The 24,377-nt window shown below is 37.4% G+C and overlaps 1 protein-coding gene across 1 annotated transcript in view; it reads left to right on the top strand.

Annotated features, from left to right (window-relative positions):
* Positions 1 to 23,480, top strand: part of EIF3H (eukaryotic translation initiation factor 3 subunit H) — a 98,650-nt gene extending 75,170 nt beyond the window's left edge. The window contains exons 3-8 of the mRNA XM_047074124.1: positions 8,881 to 9,048; positions 10,613 to 10,712; positions 11,936 to 12,085; positions 19,585 to 19,705; positions 21,718 to 21,850; positions 23,261 to 23,480. Coding sequence (XP_046930080.1) covers positions 8,881 to 9,048; positions 10,613 to 10,712; positions 11,936 to 12,085; positions 19,585 to 19,705; positions 21,718 to 21,850; positions 23,261 to 23,358 — 770 coding nt within the window. The 3' untranslated portion in view covers positions 23,359 to 23,480. The remainder of the gene's footprint in view (positions 1 to 8,880; positions 9,049 to 10,612; positions 10,713 to 11,935; positions 12,086 to 19,584; positions 19,706 to 21,717; positions 21,851 to 23,260) is intronic.
* Positions 23,481 to 24,377: the final 897 nt, after the last annotated feature.

Raw genomic sequence — 24,377 nt, 5'->3', positions numbered from 1 at the left:
TTACAAAGAGGGAGCAACCCAGGTTGTTTACATATTGGCATTTATATGGTTTATAGTTTTATATATCTGCTTTTTTTAGTAGCATCTCATGAGCATTTTCCCATGCCATTTAGAGATTTTTTAGAAGCATTCTAAATGCCTTGGGGAAAATAAATTTGAGACCAGTTCAGAATGTAGATAGATGACTGTGAGTTGAGTGTGGAAGATGACTCAAAGTGCCCCATATAGGGAGGAAACATGCAAGTAGTAGGGTTTGAGGGCGGGATGGATAAAGCCATTGTATCCCTTTATAGTGTGTAGAATCTACGGGCCTTTCCCCTGAAAATGCTCAGTAAGCACAGAGCCATGTGGATGGAAGGTAAATTTTTTAAATTGCCATCATCATATGGTTGGAAGTGGAAATCACCATTTTCCAGCTGGGGAAATTAAAGCTCAGAGAGATGAATGTATTAACTACCACCAACTTGTTGGGCAGCCATATTGAAGAGGCCACTTTTTAGAAGATGGTGTCACTATAACTTGTTGAGGCTCCCAGCACAGGTGGTTCTCAGCAAATGGTTTCAGAACGAACAGTTTTGTTTGTACACTGCAAATAGTACCTCCCCAAATTTGTTCTCTATTTTGAATATTTACTGCTTACTGCTAATGCATCTCATTCTAATTTTTGAGCAACTGGAGTTTGAATTGATAGGGGATGAAATTTTTAATTCATTTTGGCAGCCCTTCTTTTTTTTGATAACTTGTACAGACTATTTTGTGTGTTATAAAAAACACTCATGAGGCCATTCTTTCTTTGTTTTACCTTAAAAATGTAGATTTATAGGAAAGGTAAACCAAGTGTGATTATTCTATTATGGAAATGTCTCCTGTTTCTCAAAAAATTACATAGGAATTTTGCTTTGAAACCTTACATGAAAACTTTATATTAGGGTTAAGTACTAGAGAAAGTCTTAACCTACTATGAGATCTGATGTTTTTCTCCCTTTGGATAATATAAATAACCATGTTTGCCTTGTTGCTTTGATTGTCAGGATTCTCAGAGCCAAATTTGTGTATTTTAATAAAAATATCTATGGCTTGCTTTATTTTGTTCAGGTCTCTGCCTCACCTGCAATTTCTTCTTTCTATATTCTAATTTATACTTTGCCTAGTCCCGATTTACTGATGATTTTTTGTGTTTTATTTTATTTTATTTTTTTTAAATTTTTTTTTTCAACGTTTATTTATTTTTGGGACAGAGAGAGACAGAGCATGAACGGGGAGGGGCAGAGAGAGAGGGAGACACAGAGTCGGAAACAGGCTCCAGGCTCTGAGCCATCAGCCCAGAGCCTGACGCGGGGCTCGAACTCACGGACCGCGAGATCGTGACCTGGCTGAAGTCGGACGCTCAACCGACTGCGCCACCCAGGCGCCCCGATTTTTTGTGTTTTAAAGCAGGCTACTTCCTGTCCTTTGTGATCCATAGTAAGATATATATATAATTTCCTAATAATTGTGACCTTTCTAGTACATTAACAGCAATCATGTTTTTGAAATATTCCATTTTTTTTCCCTGAATACGTTGAGGACTTAACTTTGGGCTGGCATTAAAGTAGTGCCTGATGTATTGCTGTAAATATGACAGAGGTGTTCCCTGTCCTTATGAAAAAGCCTGTAACCTAGAATGAAATACATGATTTTCTAAGTCTCCTTTGATCTTCTAACATATCATGCTCTTAATTGTAGAAGAGGTAGCATTGGCCAATAGGCTGTTCTTCAAGAGAGAATTCTTCATGGTGATGGATGAGAAGGTCTATAGCCTTTGGTCCTGTCGAGGTGAATTCACTTTGTATAAATAGATCTTAGATGACATACAGTGAACTTGTGCTCTCTATTACCTGCTTACCTGCATGTGTTTTCATGACCAAGGGCATGCATATATATATTTCCATGCATACATGTATGTGTATATATGCATGTATATGTATATATGTGTGTGTGTGTATATATATATGTGTATATATAAATTCTCATAACCTCAAAGAAATAGGATCTCTTGGCTGTGTTTCATGATTTGGTTAGGAGGGTAACTATATGAAATTGTTACAGGATGTACATGTTATTTTCTGTAAAGAGTCCAGTTTATTTCATAAAAGACTTTTTGAGACATATTAAAACCTCAAAAAACCTGATTTCCCCTAATTTTCAGAGCTCTTACTAGTTTTAAAAGAGTCACCCCCCCCCATCACTTCCCTTATCTTCAGGTTGGCATTTAGAAGGAATTATTGGTCAGAATTCATAAATACTCTAAAGAAGAAATTAAACCACCCAAGGCAAATGAACTATTTAAAAAACATTTCTGTAAGATTATAAAGAAAGGCAGTATTTTTCTTATTTCTTTTAAAAATAAAACAGATTAGTTTTTAAGTAGAGTAGAATATATATCAGGCACTTAATGTGAAAAACGAACTGTTACCAAAATCCTTAAGCATTCACAGGGGTGGCCTTAATAACAGATGTTTTAACTGAAAAAAAAAAAAAAGAATTAATATATGATACAGACTTGGGTGAAGAGAATATGGAAGTTTTAAGACACATGTACCCCATAGTTCTCTCCACCCAAAGTCGACTCTTATTTAAGTCTTTTTTCAAATGCACATTCTGTTTGCTTAAATCTGCATCTGCTACTGGCTTCGAACACTTCCTGCAACGTATGTGCAGCTTGGCAGAAAGTCTGATATGCAGAGGAAAGCACAGAGTAGTTGGTCTTATTAAATCCTGAGGTAAATACCTTCAGAGTTCATAGCTTGTCGGTGCTTACTGGTGTCCCATGGTGCTGCTGGGAAAGAGGCTTATAATTATTTTCTTAAAAGTCCTACTTAGGTTAGCCCTCATGCTAAAACAGATAGGAAGTTTTGATGTGTTCCACTTCCCTGTCATGTTTGTTGAAATCATTGAGCTCTGCTGTACAGAGTTGTGGGCTTTTTTTGCTTGCTTGCTTTAAAGCCATTTGTATCTCTTGATTGAGCTTAGTAGTTTTCTTTGCTGCCAAGAGCATGTGCTGCATCTGGTCTGTGTCCCCCTACTTGTGCTGTGTGAGTCATCTTTGATCCAAGCCACCTCTTAGTTACAAAGTAGCATTGGCATAAGTTTCAAATAGTGACATAGAATGCAGTGTTTTTAGGAGTTTGATTACGTATTTGTGATAACTACAGGCTTTGACATTTAAAAACCTTTGAGGGTAGTTTTATCACTTAACATCTTACTGGTATTGCTAAATTATTGGTTGATTTAGTGGTCAGACATGTATGAACTGTGTTTTCTCAAAACCTAGAAATTGAGTATTTCTGTTGTGTTTTGTGTGTTGTGCTTTATTGGCTCAGAAATAATTTACACTTTATGAATAAGAAGAGATGAAATTCTGTAAGTGGGTGGTTGCCTGGGCTTTGGAGTCGCAGAGTCTGAAGTCAGATTGAGTCCTGCCACTTTATAGTTTTTCTAAGAGGATTTCAGTAATGGTGATTAGCTCATTAGAGTTCCTGTGAGGAATATGGTCAGAGAACATATGTGGACCACTTAGTGGGAAGTCTGACATAATAAGTGCTCACTAAGTGCTAGTTTCTCTCCTGGGGTTTAGCTCTGCCCTTTCCCTCCAGCCTATATATATGGATATTTTTAATATAATTCTATAACAATATATTTTAAAATAATTTGGATTCATTCGATACAGTATTAAGTCACTAAATGAGACAGTACGTCCATTAAGTTGTCTTTAATTTCTAAAGTTTAAATTAGGTTATTTTGTCTTTTCAAAGTTAATAAGACATCTATAAAACACTTTTTTTCCCCTTAATCTGACAGACATTAAACTATGCTACCTACAGATTTAACTTTCTGCTTTCAGTCATCCCAACTAGCCAACTATGGTAGTTCTTTGTTCTTGTTTTTCACCAAGAAGTTATCTTTTAATAGGGTTCACTTCAAATAATAAAATAAAATAAATGATTTTAAAGACAAGGGTGAGGAATTGAAGGGGAAAGAATGCTGGCTACTTATTCTACTGAACTAAAAAGCTTCTAATCCATTCATTGTCCTTCTCAATGATCTTCAGGAGAACTCATATCTCAAGCTTGTTTGTTGTTTGCCAGCGTAACTCCAGATATAGCATTTAAATATAAAACAACATATTATTTTCAGTGTTTATACTCGGAGATAAAAACAAGAGAAAGCCTAACAAATGTGGTGGATTTTTGAAAGGAATAGTTATTGGGCAGCCTGCCTCAGTTAAGATAGTTTTAGCTCTAGGCAATTTAAAATCGACTGTTTTGCAAAGAGGATATCTGGAAAAAGTGAATATGAATATCCTGGTGCCAGACTTTGAACAGTTATTCAGTATTGTAAACCAGGCTCTCCTTTGCTTGGGAGAGGCTTAACCAATTAAAACAATTGTAAAGATTGAAGAGACTATAAAACTTCAGCTCATTTTGATAATCCTCCAAATTTTGTAGCACTACCTCAACTGCATTTTACGTATAGCTTTTGTATTAGTAATGGGAGTTGGCTTAATGGTAGCTATCAGTTTGTTTTTGAAATTCATTTGCTGTGCTCTGTATCTCCTCATTCTGTAAAGTGTTTGCTTTTTAAGCTAAGAATGCTTAAACTTTTCACTATACAATTCTGAGCTTTTTGTTGGGTATTACCGTGATTTAAAAATAGTCCCCCCCCTCCAAAGCAGTTTTCCTCTTTCTATTCATCTTTGGGAACTACCCGAGGAATATTTGGTTATATTAACTCAGAAGTGAGTATCATTGGATCAAATTGCTACTTGGGCTTCTTTCTGTTAAATAAGAGAATTTTAGAACAAAAGTGAGAGCGTGCCTAACCCTGGACCAGTTCTACAAAGATGCCTTTAAATGCTTGTTTCTTATTTCATTGACCTGCATTAACTCTGCAGTAAGGAGTTTGTGGTATCAAGGAGCCTTATTTTTTTTCTTTTCCTTCTCTTTTTTTCCTTTTGTTTCTTTTGTTGTGATTCTCTTTGTTCTGAGGTGTGAGGCACTCCTTAAATAGGAGTGAACTTTATCTCTGCCTGGGCACATCTTGTATGCTCTCCTGTTAAAACTCCAGCCCAGTAAAGTGAGTCCAGCTGGGCACAAGAAGGCAAACATAGTTCTACCTCCCACTCACCCAGAGTCTGTGGGCTGGAACAAGGCATCATCACAGCCACTTCCCGAAAGCATGAGCTTCCTCCCCTTCCCTGTTACCTTTGTGTTGTAGCTACATTGGGTCTCTTGCGTGTGCCTTAAGCACCCACCTTGTTATGACTCCCTAGAGAAACTAGCATAGCCACAAAAGCAACCATGGCATTCACCTGGAAGGTTAGCATCTGCCGGGGCCATTCTTTATTTCCTGTGTAGAATTCCCTCGCACGTCACCTTTTCACGATTTTTTCCCTCGTGTCTTTCGTAGTCCAGAGGGGTGAAAGGTGTGAGCTGGTGTGGTGGCAGCTCAGATCAGTTGAGTGGTGGTAGCTTCCAGGAGCATGGTTTTGAGACCGTTTAAAGGACGGTCTGCTTGCATTTCTTATCCCTACTTAAGTTTACCAGGGTACTTCTGCAGGGTTTGGTTTTGTGCTTTTTGAAAATGTGGGTGGGAGGAAGAGGAAAGGAAACACTGCGTGGGTGAAGGGAGATAAGAGTCACGCGTCTGTGTCAACATTAGAGGGAGGACACAGATCTAAAAGTCTGCAGAGAAAGCAATTCACTTGGCTGGCTGTGAGTTTTTTCTTGTTCCTCAGCTTGTATATAATAGAAAAAATGTCACTTGAACATTCTTTCTGTTGAATCCAATGTACCTCTTTGTGTGCTGCAGGCTCATGTGAGTGGTCCTGGTGAGGACTAGGCCTCAGTGTACCCAGCTTTACTTGGAAGCCCCAGCACCACCCCTGTGCTCATCTTTTCACGGATCCCTCGCAGTCCTTTTAGATCTTTCTTTCTGGGTGTGACGCCTCCAGGAGGACATTCTTTAAGTTGTGGTTTTTAATTTTTAAAGTTGGGGTAGTAAGTCCAAACCAAAATAGAGACTATCCAGAAATTTCACACAGAATAGGCCCAGAATATATTTTTTGTATAATAGTGAAATTCCGGTGCCTTGTAGATTTTGAACAGCAGTTTTACCAACTTACCTGTCTTGTTCATACCCCTTACATTTTAATATTTATTTGCCATATTTAGGTCATGTGAAAACGCTTATGACTTTAAAAATACGTTTTTATTAGGGGCGCCTGGGTGGCTCAGTTGATTAAGTATACAACTCTTGATTTTGGTCCAGGTCACGATCTCAGGGTTCGTGAGTTTGAGCCCCTCATTGGGATCCACGCTGATGGTGCGAAGTCAGCTTGTGATTCTCTCTCCCTTTCTCTCTGCCCCTTCAATGCGTGCACTCTTTCTCAGTCTCAAAATAAATAAATACTTGTAAAAAAATAAGTTTTTATTAGAGCTTTGCAAAATCTTGTGTGTCATGATTTTCTAAGCTATAGAACGGCAAAGTGGAAGTGGTCTCCTCACCCACCAACTCTTTCTACCCCTGCCCCAAGTTCTACCAGCATGGAAGCTGTCTCTCCTTCTCAGTTCTCAGAATTAAATACATTGGAGCAGTGTTAACTCTGTAGGGCTACAAGCCGCCTATTCCTCAGTCTCTTCGTAGCTAAAAGGAACACTTATTTTCATTTTTGTCCAAGGGGCTTAAAGTAGGTAAGATTCCGGATGAAGAAAGAATTTGGAGGCTTGCTACTGTTCATAGAGGTTTTTTTTTTTGTTTTGTTTTGTTTTTTTTGTTTTTTTTTTTTTTTTTTACCTCCTGCATCCTGAAAATACTATTATAAAAGCTATTGTATTCAGGCTATTTGGGGAGAGAGTAAGATTATAGACTGCTTTTCAGAGAAATTCATTTTTAAGTATTAGTGCATGCTGTAGGCTATGCTTTAGTCTATAGAAAAATTATTACTTATAATTAGCATATTCAGTGAACAATGTGGAGTCACAACATTTTCACTGTGATGAGCTCTTAGATCTTTCTGGAGATGGGAAAGTTAAGCATCAGAAAAAAGTCATCACCTGGATGGCAGGACTCCCCATGGGAAAAATCGAAGCACTGGTATGAGAACCTAGATCTCAAGATTCCAAGTCTTTTCTTTTTTTCTACTGTTGCCAATTGAATCTAATTTCTCCTTATATTATAGCTAAATTGTACATTGACCGATATTTTGGAAGTACTGACTTAAAGAAATCATCCTGTCCAGTCATGTGTTGACAATTGTCAATTGCTTGTTAGTCTCTCCCCATCTTCTCCTTGTCCCTTTAAAATGAATGGTAAATTTAGTCTGGCTCCTATTTTGTTTGTGATATTAGAACTTTTAACTGTGATTAAATCTCATTTGCCAAGTTAGTGATTTTAATGTAAAAGAGGGAATTTTAAAGCAGAGAGAGACCATAGCAGTGATTCTATGCCATATTTATGTGTTTGATATGAATCTGTTAAACTAGCTGGGAAGGAAGTCTGTTATGTGCCAGAGATACAAAAATTTAAGATAAAAGATAAATTGATATAAGATTGTCATATTTATCTCATACTTCTTCTTGAGGCCATCATATTGTATGTAAAAAGAAAAACTAAAAAACATATAATTCTTGAATAATTACAAGTTGACAGCCATATTTTATCATGAGAAATAGAACTTTCCTTGAAATTAAGCAGATTTGTAATTTCTTTGCCTAGTAACAAATGTTGGAAAGTAAGATTGTGCCCATCTGAGGAAGGTTCTTTTGTATTTTATGATCCTGAATCCTGTTTGCTTTATAAAACCATAGTGCTATAACCAAGGAAATGACAAACATATAACTTTACATTTGCTAAAACCTGATTAAGAGTTTTAAAAATGAAATGATTAGATTCTGAGTTAAGCAAATATATTTATTCCACATAGTTGTGCATTCATTATAATAGAAATAGCCTGGATGGTAGGTTGACTATAAAATTTTCTCCTGTATTACCTATTTGCTATTCATTTTTGGGCTATATTGCTTTTAAAGGTTTTAATCTTTTATTTATTATATTCTCAGTTTGCACCTATTTTTCTAATAATACTGCTTTAAGTTAATAATGCACATTATAGTTATTAATTTGAAGGGAGTAAAAGTCTTTCAACCTTTTCATTCTACACATGGTGATTAACTTATAACTCTAATGAAAAATTAATATCTATTAGTTAACACAAAAGAACACACAAGAAAAGAGTTCTTTTTAAAATTTAGCATATGCAGCAGGGGGCACCAAATGAAGGCAAAAATGAATTCTTATATTTTAAATCAGCTACAGCTTGTATTCTGTTCGTATTTAAATAATGTGGTAGTTAATTGTTTCCCCATTCATTTTCCTGATGATCTTAACTTCTCAGTTCTAAAATCTGTGTTGAAGAAGACATTGATAACTATTCTCACTTAGTAATTCAAATGAAATTTCTTAAAACCAACCAGTATAGCAAATACACAAATTGTTTTCTTAAACATTGACTATTTTTAAGAGTTTTGAGAAGGGAGTGGAAACCACATTTAACAAATAATTTCATTTTTAGAACAAGGCATTATTATTGTGTTTTTAGTAACTTTTCTACAACATGTTATTTCATCAATGAAAAAAAGAAAGCTTCGGGGATTTGAAATGATTTGAAAGCTTAAATTCATTTTCTTTATATGTGAACTGAATGAATTTTAAATCTGGAAACCTGTTCCCTGTAGCTAATAAGTTGTTGTGTAACAACTCATTTCCAAAAAGGCTTGTTTTTAATATTTGTGGCGTCATTAAATAGATTTTCTTTTACCCCCTCCTCTCTATATCGTCTAGTCCAATATCAGATGGAAATGATGCGCAGCCTTCGCCATGTCAACATCGATCATCTCCACGTGGGCTGGTATCAGTCCACATACTATGGCTCGTTCGTCACCCGAGCACTCCTGGATTCTCAGTTCAGTTACCAGCATGCCATTGAGGAATCTGTCGTTCTCATTTACGGTTAGTAGGAGTTTCCTTTATTATTCTTTTCTTCCCTTAATGTTATTACTACTATTTTTGCTTTCTGTCTTTTTGCCTCTAAGAGCAGCCTGGCAGGCCTTCTCAAGTAAATACCAACCCTGTTTCTGCAGCAGCCTCAGCAGCAGCTAAGTCTAGACAGGGTTTCCTTCTCTCTGTTTATTTTTCTTGCTATCAGAGCCCTGATGTGTACATTTTGGAATGCTGGAGTAGCTGCTTCATTTTTATTCCTCCGTCTCCCCTCCCTCATTTGAAGGGGCTGGTGGAACTCGACCAGATGTCTAACAAACCCCAATTGCTAGAGTGTCTGGCTCTGTACGTGACTGACCAATCCTAACACAGTGTGCCAAGTTTTTTTTTATACCTCTGACAGCAGCGTACAAAACCTGGACTGTTTCTTAGCACAAAGATTTTTTTCTTTTCGGCCTATTTAATGGTGTTTCCTCAAGCTCTCCAGACCAGATGTTCTGTGCTGTATCAGAACTGTAGGCAATTTAACAGCTTTATAGCCTTCCCCCTCCCCAAACACTCACAGTTTGCCATATCTGGCAGACTTGCATATAGTTTCCAGCTGAGAAGTAAATGTAACGTCCTGAGTATCTGTCAGAAAAAATACTAATGAATACGATCAATCTTATGAGCTGCCCCAAAATTGTTTCAGTATGTTAACAATTGGATTACAGTAAAGAACAAGTTGTTAAAGTGTACTTATATTGGCTGGAAACATTGCATCATCAGACCTTGATGAATTTTCCACTTGTTTCAATCTATTTTGGTTTTCATTTTATCACCTATTGCTAAAAGTTTCACTGTGTTAAGTTTCAGACAACATGAATGTTAACACAGGTTTTAGGCGAATATTGGCGTGCCGGAGCCGTTATCATGCAGCAAGTGCTAAGCTCCCTTACTCAGGGAGTATTTAAGCAGCTAGTTTTTGACAAAATTAGTTTCTCTGAAACTAAAAAGACACTTCTTTTTAGTGATAGCACTTTTTTGTTGTTTTGTTTTTAGAATCTGTTTTACTAAACTTGGGCAGTGATTCTTAGGATGGATACATTTCGTTTGCACGGTTATTCATTTAAATTAGTCGACCGAACTGCACAAGTGCATGCAGTGTATTTTCATATTTAATATTCATTAGTATTTTTCTTGTCATACGGGACGGATGTAAGGTATAGAACATATGAGATGTTTTCATCAAGAATACTTGTTCAAGTATTCTTCTTGAAAAGTTCAACTTTTCATCAAGAATACTTGTTCAAGCTGAGGAATAGATATGAGAATCGCTTCGTTTTGAATCCTTTATTTTTACTTCAGGGAGGAAGTTCCTCTCCCCCCCAATTACAAGTAGGACGATAGGGTTCCTACATTTTCACTTAACTATTTGCTGGTTCCAATCTGCTTCATGATGCGTTCTGATCATTTATTTTGATCTTCATTTTGCAAAGATTGTATGATAAGTGACAATGTGCCTAGAACCAGTGTCATTCAAGCACTGGTAGTAACAAAATTTCTAGTAAATTTCTTTCTCTTTTCCTTATTTGAGATCCCATAAAAACTGCCCAAGGGTCTCTCTCGCTGAAAGCATACCGACTGACTCCTAAACTGATGGAAGTTTGTAAAGAGAAGGATTTTTCTCCTGAAGCGTAAGTGTTTGGGGGCCTGTGAGGCATATGGTAAAACATTGGCTGTTTTTTCTTTTAAGGTTTTAGTTTGCCACATTTATTGAATCCATGGTGGTGGTGGCGTGGTAATGCTTCTGCCGTGTGGACGGTAGACGTCTTTTGCATGGCCGAGTGCCACTTGATCTCTCCCTTTCCATGTTTAAACTGTTCTGTATGGAATGTCTCGTCTGTTCTCACTATGGGTGAATTCATTTGGAGTGGGAATTAATTAGCTACTGGATTTGAGGGAATAAATGATTAATAAAGGGAGGTTAAATGAGTGACCGGCGGCTGTCAGAGTATGAGCTCTGTGTCAGGAGGACTGTGCGATGTAGGTCTTACTTTGTGAACTCCTGTTTTGTGGGGCTGGGGGCTGGGGGTTGGGGGTGGGGAAGATACAAACAGTTTAAGGTATCCATAAGGAATGTGGGTTTTTGGAAATTTTATGGTTGATGGTATGAACAGAATTAATTAGTACAGCTGTTTTATGATCTTACATAATGGCATTGGAATATTTACATTAAAATTAAAAAAATTCAGAATTCTTTCATTTCCTGTTAATTATGGGAATTTTGATTTCTTATTAAAGTTAGTAGCTTTAACTTCATTTAGCACAGGTAGTTTTTTTTTGCTGGTTTCCTAATAGCTTCTAAAGAAATTAAGGCAAAAAATGTTAAAAGCTAACTCATGAACAATTCCTGGGAGTGGTGGTTATAACTAAATTATGAGAAATGGCATTTTTGCTGTGTTCTGAACCATTGTATATAGGATATCCTGTGAGTGTTCTGCTAGTGGTGAATTTAGTTGTTCAGTAGGCTTTTAAAATGAACTTTCCAGCAACTAGAGTATTTCCCTTTTCTAGGGAAATGTTTTAGATATAGATTATATTATATAGCTTTACTTCCCATGGCATTTACATTTTAGTATCAATGAAATTTTGAAGATACTTGATTACGGAGAAAAAATAGTTTATTTTGCCATGAATCTTGTTTTCTGAGCTTTATAACTCAAACTTGGATCGTTTTCAGTGTTAAATCATTCGACTTATGCTGGACTCTGTGAAACTCGTTTCTCTCCTTTTTTAAAAGAGTGCTAATGAAACAGAGATCCTGGAGAGGGCCTGTAATTAGGGAAAATGTATGAAATAGTCAATTTAACACTTACTTCTGACCACCAGATTAAAGTATTTTTAACATGCTTCACAGATTGAAAAAGGGAAATATCACCTTTGAGCACATGTTTGAAGAAGTGCCGATTGTAATTAAAAATTCACATCTGATCAACGTCCTAATGTGGGAGCTTGAGAAGAAGTCAGCTGTAGCAGATAAACATGAATTGCTCAGTCTTGCTAGCAGGTAAGTGGCCCTGTCTCATGAAAAGTCCCTTTTTATCACTTTCTGCAGAAGATTCTTTCACTCAGAATTTAATCCATGAATCAAGAAAAAAATTACCCAAGCACACTTTGAGGTTCTTAAGACATAACAACATGTAATATTTATCCAGCCCTGCTAAGATCCCAGGAAAAAGGCCAAACTGATCAAATGAAAGTGTTTGAATACTAATAATTCCTATTATAAGAATGCTCTGATGCCTTTGCTGTATCATTTTTGCTTTGATATGGTAAATGCCCATGGGAGAGGAGTTTGTTTGTCTGTTTGTTTCTTTTGGGGCTTAGCTTTATTTATTGTACAGTGTCCTTAGAGGCTTATGGTATTATGTCTGGATATTTAATAATACTCAGGAGAAAAACAAAAATGCTTATTTGTTTTACTGGTGGCACTTGCCCTTGTTCAGATACAGACTGTATTAGTAGTGAATTTCCAGTGTGGATTTTCAACTAAAATTAGAATTTTCCAAACATGACCCTGGCTTTTGCTGTCCTAGACAGTGGTGACATCATCTCCTCCATTGTGACTCCTTTAGCTATCTAGTTGCTAGGTATTTATTGTGTTGGTAAAGTACTCACTGAGGTGTTCCAAACACATTATTTCCTTTATGGAATTAATGTTTCTTTTCCTATCATTTATTGCTCTTAACAGAAATATAAGCGGAATCATCTATGTAGCTCCTCTTAAATGCCCTTTAAGCTTGATGTTGGTGATTGTTTTGTGGTGGGAGGGTGCTAGCAGCAGACCTGTAGAAATTAAATAGACCGAGTAGGTACTCAATCAGTATGTATTTGTTGAATGACCACGAAGTGTGTTTTCTTAAGCACACAGTTTGGAACCGAAGCTCAGTTATTTGTCATATTTCTATAATCCCCGGTAGAAGCTTGCACAAAAGAACATACAGACCTTGTACTTCTTTGTTATAAGACGAGTGGGATAAACCCGGGAGGACCAGAGAGCCCAGTATTCTCCATGCTCTGGAATGGATAGGACTGTGGTTGAATGGCCACTTCTATTGGATGAATCCATCATAGAGGCCACTAGAAAGCCTGTACAGAGGAAGGAGATGGAAACTGCGTGGTAAACGGAGTGTACAGCCAGCTTACAAGGCTAATTTGGCACTAAAGAGTTACTGTGGACTGCAAACATATATTCATAATAGTCCTTTAATTTGTCTCTTTTAGAAGGTCATACTTTTCTTTATTACTTTTACAAACACATTCAGCACACCTGTATTTAAAGCATTGCACCAAGAACATTCTTTAGCATGCAAGGTTACAATTTGATACATTAAGTATATATGTAGTTACACAATAATTTTAAATTTATTATGTGAAAGCGTTTGCTCATATAATTTATGCCTTCACCCTTTTTCAAGCTTATTGAGCATACAAAACAAATATAGCCCTTTTGTGCTTTAACATTACCAGTGAGTTGGTCTGTAATGCCTGTTTATCCAGAACAGCATTTATAATAGCCAAGAAAATGCTCCCGGTTTGCCATAGCAACTGAGTTCTAGACAAATATTTTATTATAGTTTTATCTTCTGTATTTTATGTGAAATAGAAAGAGAGGTCCTTTTCTTTAAATGTGAAATTATTTAAAAGGTAAATTTGTGTTCCTGTTGGAAGGGAAAAAAATGAAGCAACCCTGAGCAGTACCTGTTCTAATGGACTGTTATATTCACCCAAACTGATAATACTGTTTTAACAGACTGAACTATAACCTTTGTACATCTCAAATTTTAATTTCTTTTTTTTTTAATGTTTTTATTTGTTTTTGAGACAGAGAGAGACAGAGCATGAGCAGGGGAGGGGCAGACAGAGAAGGAGACTCAGAATCCAAAGCAGGCTCCAGGCTCCTAGCTATTAGCACAGAGCCTGATGCGCGGGGCTCGAAATCATGAACCATGAGATCATGACCTGAGCTGAAGTGGGACGCTTAACCGACTGAGCCACCCAGGCGCCCCTCAGATTTTAATTTCTAACATTAATAGCATGCTGATGATAATCAGGTCAGTCGCCATGAAATTTTTTCTAAGAAACCACATCAGAAATCATGCTCTAGCAGCTCCTCAAACATTTTGCGTGGTCTTGCTTTTCACAACCCATATGTGGATACCACTTCTTTGGTTTACCTGATAAATTGGTTCTAGGCTGTGAATAAAACATACTGCATTTCCTTTCATTTAAATTGGTTCTAGGCTGTGAATAAAACATACTGCATTTCCTTTCATTTAAAACAATTCTAATTTTTAATTTTAATTTTATTGGATGGAAGTTCTGGTAATGGCTGCCTCATAACAGCCTTCATTAATTTTTAAAAATGTGTTACACAAGCCTTCAGCTTTTCACACTTGAAAAAGTAATTATGTTATTTCCTCTTTAAAAAAGTAAACGAAGGTGGGCATTATACATTAAGGATAAAGATAAATTGACACTACAGCCAGAGCAGACTACAGCATATCTCTGCATGTGTTGGTTCACATCTGTTTAAGTGAGCTGTTTTCAGTTCTTTGTTTACCTTGACAATAAAAGAAAAGGCTATATTATTGAATTTCCTAATAATACCTCCCTGGTTCAGTATTCTAGTTGAACTGGTACTGAAGAAATCCCTGTACAGTTGCTCTTGGTAATGGACCTGATTTCCTGTGAATGTTATCTGTGAAATAGTTAGATATTATTTTAATTCCTTTTGCCCTTCAAGACCTGTTGTGCAGACTTTTGAGTATTTCTTATTGGATATATTTCTGAAGAACATTGTAGTAATATAAATGATATGAAATGTTGAGAGGCCACAGATCTGTGCTTGTGTTCTTTCACGAATTACATATACTTAATACGTAACATTAGTGCTTTATATTAAAGACCTTTTGGGGTAGAGAGGGCGAGTCTATTCCAGTAGAATTGCTTGAATCAGTGTAGTCATTCTTCAAGATTTAAGGTGTGGGAACAAATAATAGATCTCTCTTCATATGGCAATAACTCTCCCTTATGGTTTTCTCCAGTGTCATTACCCTTCCCACCATCACCCAGTTAATAGGGTTTGTGGTGATCTTTTCTCTTCTCTGAATTCCTTTTGCACTTAGCGTATAAATGACTTTTTAAACAACTATTTGCAAAGTTGATTGTAGCATTTCTTGTATTTGTTCTAGCTCTTTGGGCCTCAGTTCTTTCATTGGTGAAAATGGAAGGGTCGGTGCCCTCTTCCTGAGGGCTGTCCCATCCCTGTCCCTCCTGCCTTCTGGGGATCTGACTCCATTCTTCAGTTGCTCTGTGTGTTGTTTTCTGTTATTTATTTATTGACTTGTTTTTCCCATTAAAAAAAAAAATGACAATGTTCAAGTCCTCAGAAAAACGGAAAGAGTTAAATCTGATGAACACACATAAACTTGTCACCTGGATTTACCAGTGGTATATCCTCCCACATTTGCACCTGCTCTCTTTTTATCTATGTACATAAATGCATGGCTTGTTGTTCGTTTTTTGTTTTTTTGTTTTCCTGAACCATTTGAAAGAATTGCTGGCAGGGCAACTGGGTGGCTCAGTCAGCTGAGCGTCGGACTTTGGCTCAGGCCATGATCTCACAGCTTGTGGGTTTGAGCCCCACATCAGGCTCTGTGCTCACAGCTCAGAGCCTGGAGTCCGCTTCAGATTCTGTGTCTCCCTCTCTCTCTCTGCCCCTCCCCTGCTCACACTCTGTCTCTCTCAAAAAAAATAAACATTAAAAAATGTTTTTAAATAAAGAATTGCTGGCATGACTTTTAGCCTCTAAATATTTGAACATACATCTCCTAAAAAGGACATTTAAACTTGTTTAAGTCTCCATCATCTTTTTTTTTTAATTAAAAATTTTTTTTTTTTTTTTAACATTTATTCATTTTTGAAAGACAGAGAGTATGAGCGGGGCAGGGACAGACAGAGAGGGAGACGCAGAATCTGAAGCAGGCTCCAGTCTCAGAGCCCGACTCTGGGCTGGAACCCACAAACTGTGAGATCATGACCTGAGCCGAAGTTGGATGCTTAACCAACTGAGCCACTCAGGCGCCCCTAGGTCTCCATTATCTTCAGAAACAAAATTACAAAAAGAATGCTTTTTGACGTCATACCACTATTATCCATTTCCTTTCACCTGTTGCTTCATACTCACTTGTTTTTATAGTCATACTTAGTGTTCCATCTGTTCTTTGTTGTCAGAGCTCTCACTGAAGTCACAGAGGACTTCATCACTGTATTACTGGAGATTGTGGACACTTAAGTATTTTGTATGTTGATGTCCCCTTCTTCCTGAAATACTTTCTTTGGAGCCTCTGAAACTACAACTGTTCTAGGTTACTTCTCATTCTCCACAGTGAGCCCTCTTTGCTCATCCCTAAATTTGAGTGTTCTTCAGGGTCTGTTTTCCCCTTTGTGCACTCCTGGGGTGATTTCATTTTATTTCTGCGTCTTTTGCTACCTTAGGCGAGGGCCTCATTATTTCTATTCCTGATTACTTTCGCAGTCTCTTAACTTCCTGCAAAACTTCCTATTCCTCTTTCATTGTAGTAATCTTGCTAAATGCAAATTGTACTCTCGTATTACTCCTTTGCTTAACTTTCTGGCTGGTTCCTCATTGGCCTTAGAATAGAATCCAAACGTACAGTCCTTGCTTCCAAGACTGTGCTGTGACCCTTGTCTGCCTCTTAGTTTCACTGCTCTCTTTTCCCAATCTTGCCCTCAGTGCAGTTCTTCAAAGGCATCATGCTTTTCATGCCAGAATGTCTGAACATGTTGCCTGTGCCCAGTATCTTCAATGTCCCTTCCTGCCTTCCTTGTCTCCAACTCCTCTTCAAAAATTCAAAATTCAATTGTCACATTATCTGGAAAGTCTCATCTCCTCCTACCAGACTATCTTGTATGCTTCTGTTACATCCCTGTGTTGTGTTTATCTGTTTACATTCCTGTCTTCTCACTAGGATGGGTGGAGAGCAACAATGTCTTTTACAGTTCAATACACAGCATCTGACAGGGTGACTGGCAAAATATGTATGTACTCAATAGTGTGTATTGAAAGAGTACATTTAGATGACAGAGTATTGTTAAATTTTAATCTTGACTGTATTTGGAACACAGTGTGACTGTATAATCAGTGGATGTGGACTAAGTACTCGGAGGAAAAGATGAATTAATTACTCACCTTGACCATTGGCCTAGACATTTAATTAGAGGTGACTTAGAATCAAGCTGTTAAGTAATTAGAAGAAAACAGAAACAAATACTTATCTTGTTTCCAAAGAATAAGAAATGTTTTAAAGTTAAAAATGATTCACGAAATTAAAATGGGCTAAGATAAATATGAAATAAAATTTAATTTGATAAAAACACTTTTGCAAAAAAGTGAAACATTTGAATGTTTTGAAAAAGCGTCATTAGGTCAACTGGGCTAAGGTTATGTAGTTCCAGACCTGGGATTAGAAGGTAAATTTATTTACACACACACACACACACACACACACACACACACACACACACACACACCAGTTCTGTGTTCTTTCATTTAGGAAAGAGCCAAAACTTGGTAAAAAGAATTCAATATATCATGGCTTTTGCTATATTCGCCATGTTGTGCAAACATTTACTACTAATTCCAAATCATGTTCATCACCCCAAATAGTATCCATTAAGCAGTCATGTCACCCCTCCTTTTCCCATGCTCTGGCAGCCACTCATTATTTTCTGTCTCTATGGATTTCTTTATTCTGTACATTTCATGTAAATGGAACCATATAGCGAGAGGCCTTTTGTATCTAGGTTCTTTTACATGGTATATTGTTTTTAAGGTTTATGCATGTATCTGGACTTCATTCATTTTATGGCTCAATAGTATTCCATTGTATGGACATACCACAACTTACCCATTCATGTTTTGATAGACATTTGGTTTTTTTCCCACCTTTTGGCTTTTATGAATAATACAACTATTAACATAAGTGCACAGTCTTCTGTGTGAGCCTATGTTTTTAGTTCTCTTGAATAAATATACCTATGAGTGGAATTGCTGGGTCATATGGTAACTTTTAATTCTTTGAGGAACCACCAAACTGTTTCCCATAGCAGCTGTACCACTTTACCTTCCCACCACAGTCTATGGGTGTTCCAGTTTCTCTACATCTTTGTCAACACACCACAATAGACTCTTTAACTAATCTCCTGGTTTGTACCCTCCAGTCTGTTCTCTGCATAGCAGCCAGAGTGGTCATTTTAAGATTTAAGGCAAAATATATCACAAACATGAACAACTCAAGGGCATCATTTAATTGGTGTTGAGGGGTCTCATTCACTTTAACTGTCATTAGTGTTTTGTGGTGCAGCTGATCACTTCCTGTGTGGGCTTGTCTGACCTCTGTGTTCCAGCCATGGCTGAGACCTCCTCTTTTTGTTGGCCTCATTCTTGTGTATCACAGGCATTCAGCACTGATGCTGTCTTCTCCAGGAAGACTTTTGTTTGGCTGATTCCTTCTGATCGTTTGCTTTCAGCCTGTCATCTCCTCAAAGGGATAGTGCAACCATACTATCCAAAGTGTCTCTACCTTCCCTTCCCCGCTTCCCCACACCTAATCATTTGTAGGCTCAGTGAAGATAGAGACCGTGAATGTCTCATTCATCATTGTCTCTATTTGCTAACACTGAAGTCGGAACATAATAGATGCTTAGTAAATACTTGTTTGAAATGAATGAGTGAATACTATTTGTTAACTAGTTATTTTTAAAGTACGTGTATGCAGTAGTAGGCTTTACCATGGTAGGAGTTAGTTGCAGGCAGAAAATCAGTGAACATGGTGGTCATTTTACAAATCATGAGCATCATTTTCTAAGATGATTTTGGTAAATTAGCTGCAGTAGAAATTTCTGGAGAGGAAAAGAAGTGTGAATGAGTGTACTACACATTCTAGGGAGGGCAAGGGGAAAGGAGCCCTCTTTCTTTCCTCATGTAGCTTTACAGAATAAATGCTGTTCTTTTAGAACCTGCTAGATAGAGAAATCATGTACCAGAAGTCTTAGTGTGTTTGCATGGTTCTTCCTTTCCATGCGTCCTGATTTAAATGCTCTGGAACACAGTTGGGAAGGGGGTGGTGCTAAGGGAAAAGGTGCAGGAGTGCTGAGCTTAGGTTAAACTAGGTTGTTCAGGAAATAAACATTATAGATATCCTGCTAGATATGTTTAACAGCTTCTACTCTGATATATGTATGCTCTGACAGTAAGAAACTGAGCTATTTCAGGTGCTCTGGTGGTTACAGTGTGAGTTCAATATGAAAAGTTTAATAACAAGCTGATTCACATTCTTTCCTGGACCCTTGTTATGTGTATGTGTGCTCTCATTCTTTTAGCAAATAGCAGCGCAGTTTAATATCTCAGAAGTGTTTAGAGCAGTGGCAGAGCTATAACTTTAAAGTATGACATGCCAGTATATTTACTTTACATTTCAGCAATCATTTGGGGAAGAATCTACAGTTGCTGATGGACAGAGTGGATGAAATGAGCCAAGATATAGTTAAATATAACACATACATGAGGAACACGAGTAAACAGCAGCAGCAGAAACATCAGGTTGGTGTTATGGAAAAATTCAACAGACATGGAATTCATTCCTAAGTATGGTGCTTTAAGAGTTATATTCAAAACTATCGAAATTATATTTGATAACGCATTGACTATTAGCTGGTAACTATATCATATTTAAAAGGGTTATTCTTTATATAGTATGTTCCTCACATATTATTTCTAAGTTGTACTTAAAAATACCTGTCTTAAAGAATGCTGGTGTATTAAGCTCAGATTGTGATGACAGTGTTATGCAAATAAGAGATACATTTATTGAGAAAATCAGAGGCAGAAGAGATTCTGGAGTGTCACAGCTCATTTCTTTACTAACTATAATTGGTTTGGTAGTGGCTCATTGCAGCATAGTTAGCAATCTTCAGTTCATTTGAAAAACTGAGCAATTGTGATTAAGAGCAAGCAATTTTGATAGGAAATAATAGACCAACCGCTGTGAAATAGATAGTATAATACAGATAAAAACCCTAGAACTACCTGAATATTCTCACATGCACATACACACTGCTATGGCCATTTAGCCTTTTCTTTATTAGTGTTGCTTGAAGGCCACATGATTCTCACAGTTCCTGGAATATTGTTTTTAGGACTGTATTGTTCTGAGGAGTTCTTATAGCACTTGATTCATAGATAAGTTGATTCCAGAATGTTCATCTGTGAAAGTGTTTGTATGTGACTACTGTGTTTTCATTAAAATGCACTTGAAACTAGGTGTTGTTAACTGTGTAATTCTCAGCACAAGTATAAATAAGGGGTTCTGAGAATATTACACTCAAACTTTTTTTTAATATCAGTTGTTCATATATAGTGAAATTTAAGTACTTTGTTTCTATTGTACTTAGAATTTTAAAAACACATACAAATCTATAAAGTATATACCTTTTAAAAGAAAAGATGATGGGTAGTAAAAATGGCGATGGTGAAACACTTATAAAGGGTAGCAGGGGATGACAACAGCAGAAAAGACCTAGCATCATTCTGTCCTCCTGCTGCTGCTTTCTGTAGGTGAAGGTTGCAGCCTGCAGTATCAAATTGTGAGACCGTTGATTCTGGAAACCAGTCTTATAGATATTTTTTACAATTCTAATATGTCTTAAAACTTTGCACTTGATGCTTATTTGTACCACCACCACCATTCATAACCCTTTTTAGATTTGTCTGACTTCTCTCAAATCCCCTAATGAGTATAGAAATCTTTGCAAAGGAAGGTACTCCCCCTTTTTAAGAATCCAACGACCTAAACTTTTTACTGGCCCACCTTGGTTTCTCATTACCTAACATTTTAAGGGCTACGTGTGGGATATTTTCCCTCTGCTGTTGTAAGCAACCCACAAGTGTTACCTCTTGATTATAATTTGCTCTGTGAGTTTGTAGTTAAGCCATACCTTTAGATGTATCTTCACCTTCTCTTCAGAGAATCACAGGAAATCTTCGTTTGGAAAGTTTCTGAAGCGTTATCTAAGCTAATATTCATTCTTAGCTATAGGGCTAAAAGCACAGCTGATCAGTAGAAGTGCTTACTACTGTAATAATAGTGATGATGTTACAGTATTAACATCATCAGCATTATTGTTGTTTTGGTCAGTAGGGGTAAAGTTGAAAAAATTCCCCAATGTGATAGTTGATTACTTACTACAGTTAAGATAAATGTTACTTGTAACGCCGTCATTTACCCTATTGTCATAAATGGTAAAATCACTCCCCTTCACTCACCAATTATGAACTTCTTTTATCTTTAAGCTCCCGGTTTCCTACATAACCAGTTTGCTTTTTGCATATCATTATAGACTCTCAGAGCGATACTTGAGTTTCCAACAAAGGCATTTTCTTTATTGCCATATTCATTAGCTTCTTAGAAGCAGGAGTTACCATGGGTTACCATTTTTAAAACTGAAGTTTGAATTCAGAGCAATGGAGTTTTGCTGATCGCGTAATTGACAATGGGTCTCTTTTTCTCCTCAGGTAGGGACAAATAACCAAATAATTTCTCCTCTGAATTTTAGTATCAGCAGCGTCGCCAGCAGGAGAACATGCAACGCCAGAGTCGAGGGGAGCCCCCACTGCCTGAGGAGGATCTGTCCAAGCTCTTCAAGCCACCCCAGCCGCCAGCCAGGATGGATTCTCTGCTCATTGCAGGTACTGTCAGCTGGTGCAAAACATGGCTACTCTTCTCTCTTCCTTAGGAAGCAGGAGACAAGGAAAGATCTATAAACAGAAAAATACATCATAAAAGCTAGTGTATTTAAAATGGTTGAATGATGAATTTGAATCTAGCACATATACTCTCTGAAACTTATGAACATGTCAGTCTTTGTTATTTCTAAGTTTCTTTCTGCACTTCACTCCTTGTTTAAGCATTTTTTGAGATGGCATTATAAACTTTCTAAAGTGGAAAGGTTTTATTTGAGTCATCTTTCATAGAAACCAAGAAAAAAATGTTTACCTTCTCATAATGCAGAAGATCATTTAACTCGAGCTGCTTACTTTTCATGTTCCAGTCCAGCACTGAGCCCATGTCTGTTTGTGGATGTTTGAATTGAAAAGGATTTCCCTTAACTTTGACTGCTATTGTAGCAACGTGAATGCAATTCTGGATGTACTTTGTGTGGATGTACTTACCATTTAACACTGCCTTTCAGTGGTTGGTGGAGTCTTGTGTCCTTTGCTAGGACTTGATTGTGCTCTTATTTAGCCATGATAACCTGATTTCTGTGTAAATGCTGTTAAATACTGTTTGATTCGATCAGCTAGTTGCCTGTGAGAGATGTATTTGAGTAAAAATCCTACTCAAAAGATGATCTTCCACAATTTATTAATTCTGTTGGTACATTTTCAGTGTGGGGGGAAATTCCAAATTCCTTAAGATTTTCTAGAATACATATAAGTTAAATTTGGGAAACTGGGACACGTTTTCCTTACTTAAGGTCCAATTCAAGCAGAGTTGTATTTATTATATTTTCAAAACACATTGCACAAATGTTGCATTAGGTTAGATCATTAATTCTAAGACTTAAAGAGCAGTGATGTATTTCTTTCTTCACATGGACTCTCTGCTTCTGCTCTGTCTTGGGTTAGAAGAGGAAGAAAAACCCTTAGTATTCCAGAGCACAGACTGAAAACTACTGTACTTGTTCATATCTGGGTCAGGTAGGTCCATTTAGTTTGCAGTTCTGTGATTTGGTATCTGGATCTCTTTGTGCCTGGCTAAGGAGAGCCAGTGCTGTTTTCTCACTTGTCTTAGTACAACGTGCGTCTGATCAACATAGTCGGTACCTTTTGATTGATAGCTAATATGTACTTAACTGCTGTTTTTCTTCATTCTCCGTGCAACCAGGAGTGGAAGATAGCCTATTTTCAAAAGAACTTACATTCTTCATTATAAGGATATGGACAAATGGAATTGATTCTTATAAACTCTTGATTCAGAACAAAACAAAACAAAACTCTGATGATCCTGCATTCTGATTTTCTTGCTTGACTAGTGTTTTAGGTCATTATAATTTATGGAACATTGTGACTCTCTTTCTCACTTTCCCAAATGCACAGGCCAGATTAACACTTACTGCCAGAACATCAAGGAGTTCACTGCCCAAAATTTAGGCAAACTCTTCATGGCCCAGGCTCTTCAGGAATACAACAACTGAGAAAAGGAAGTTTCCAGAAAAGGAGTTAACGTGGACTCTTGAGATCACATTGGGGCACTTCTTGGAAGAAATACACTTGCATATTGAAGTCTTTCCAGCTAATAATAAAATAATAAAACAACCTTGACTGCCTGCTCATTTGATTTTAGACATGTCTAGCCTTTTATTTTTGTTTTGCTTATGCTGTTTGTCTCCAAAAGATAAAACAGATTTGATCAGAAACTTCATCAGGCTCAGACCTGCAGGCTCCGTCACCTTTTCTACTACCTCTGAGGTGCCACATTTCAACATAGAGTCCAGTGCTGCTTGTCCCAACTCCTGACCCAGAGGCCCTGGCACACTGTGAATTCTTGTACTTCATGCTACCAAATTGGTGCCCCTGGAAGGCCAGGCCTTGTGTGCTTGCCCAGGCAGCCCTCATCCCCAGGCCTCAAACTGCTGGGCGTGCTTCTTATTGGTCTGTCGTTTCGTTTCCACAGGTGATGGTCTGCCAGTACCATTAATGCCAGGTCATTAATTGGCCACTAGAATTAAGGGAAAAAAAATCACCAAAGGAACCGTATTTTGTATGAAAAAGAAATTCATTCTGTGTATTTATTTTTTATTTAGGACTTCATGTTTATCTTTCCATACCATGAAGTATAATTCTGCTGACATGGTGTTTTATAAGTGGGGAAAGAAGACTTGGAAGAACAGTACTCCATGGGGGGAGGGGGGCTTTTAATCTCAGATTTGAAAGATAATCAGAAATCCTGCTGTGTGTAACACCAACATCCGTGAGGGGTACAACTGGCGGAAGTGTGCCTGTGAGTCTCTAGTGATTTTCATCTTGAAGACATGGCCCATAGGAAGATGATCAGAGAGAACGGGTTAGGGATAAGGAGAGTTGAGAAGTCTTTTTTTTTTTTCCCTGGCAGCATTGTTCTGGAGGTACTGCTGAGGCTCTGGGAGCAGGCAGCTGGATGGAAACCTGACCTTTTTCCCTCTGGGGTGTACTTAAACAAGTTGCTTAGCCTCCA

This window comes from Lynx rufus, unplaced genomic scaffold, assembly GCF_022079265.1.
Source record: "Lynx rufus isolate CCGP_SWC_20201006 ecotype Redwood Valley unplaced genomic scaffold, mLynRuf1.p SCAF_12, whole genome shotgun sequence".
NCBI lineage: Eukaryota > Metazoa > Chordata > Mammalia > Carnivora > Felidae > Lynx > Lynx rufus.
Note: the sequence above shows the minus strand (reverse complement) of the source record. Positions and strands in the feature narration are given on the sequence as shown.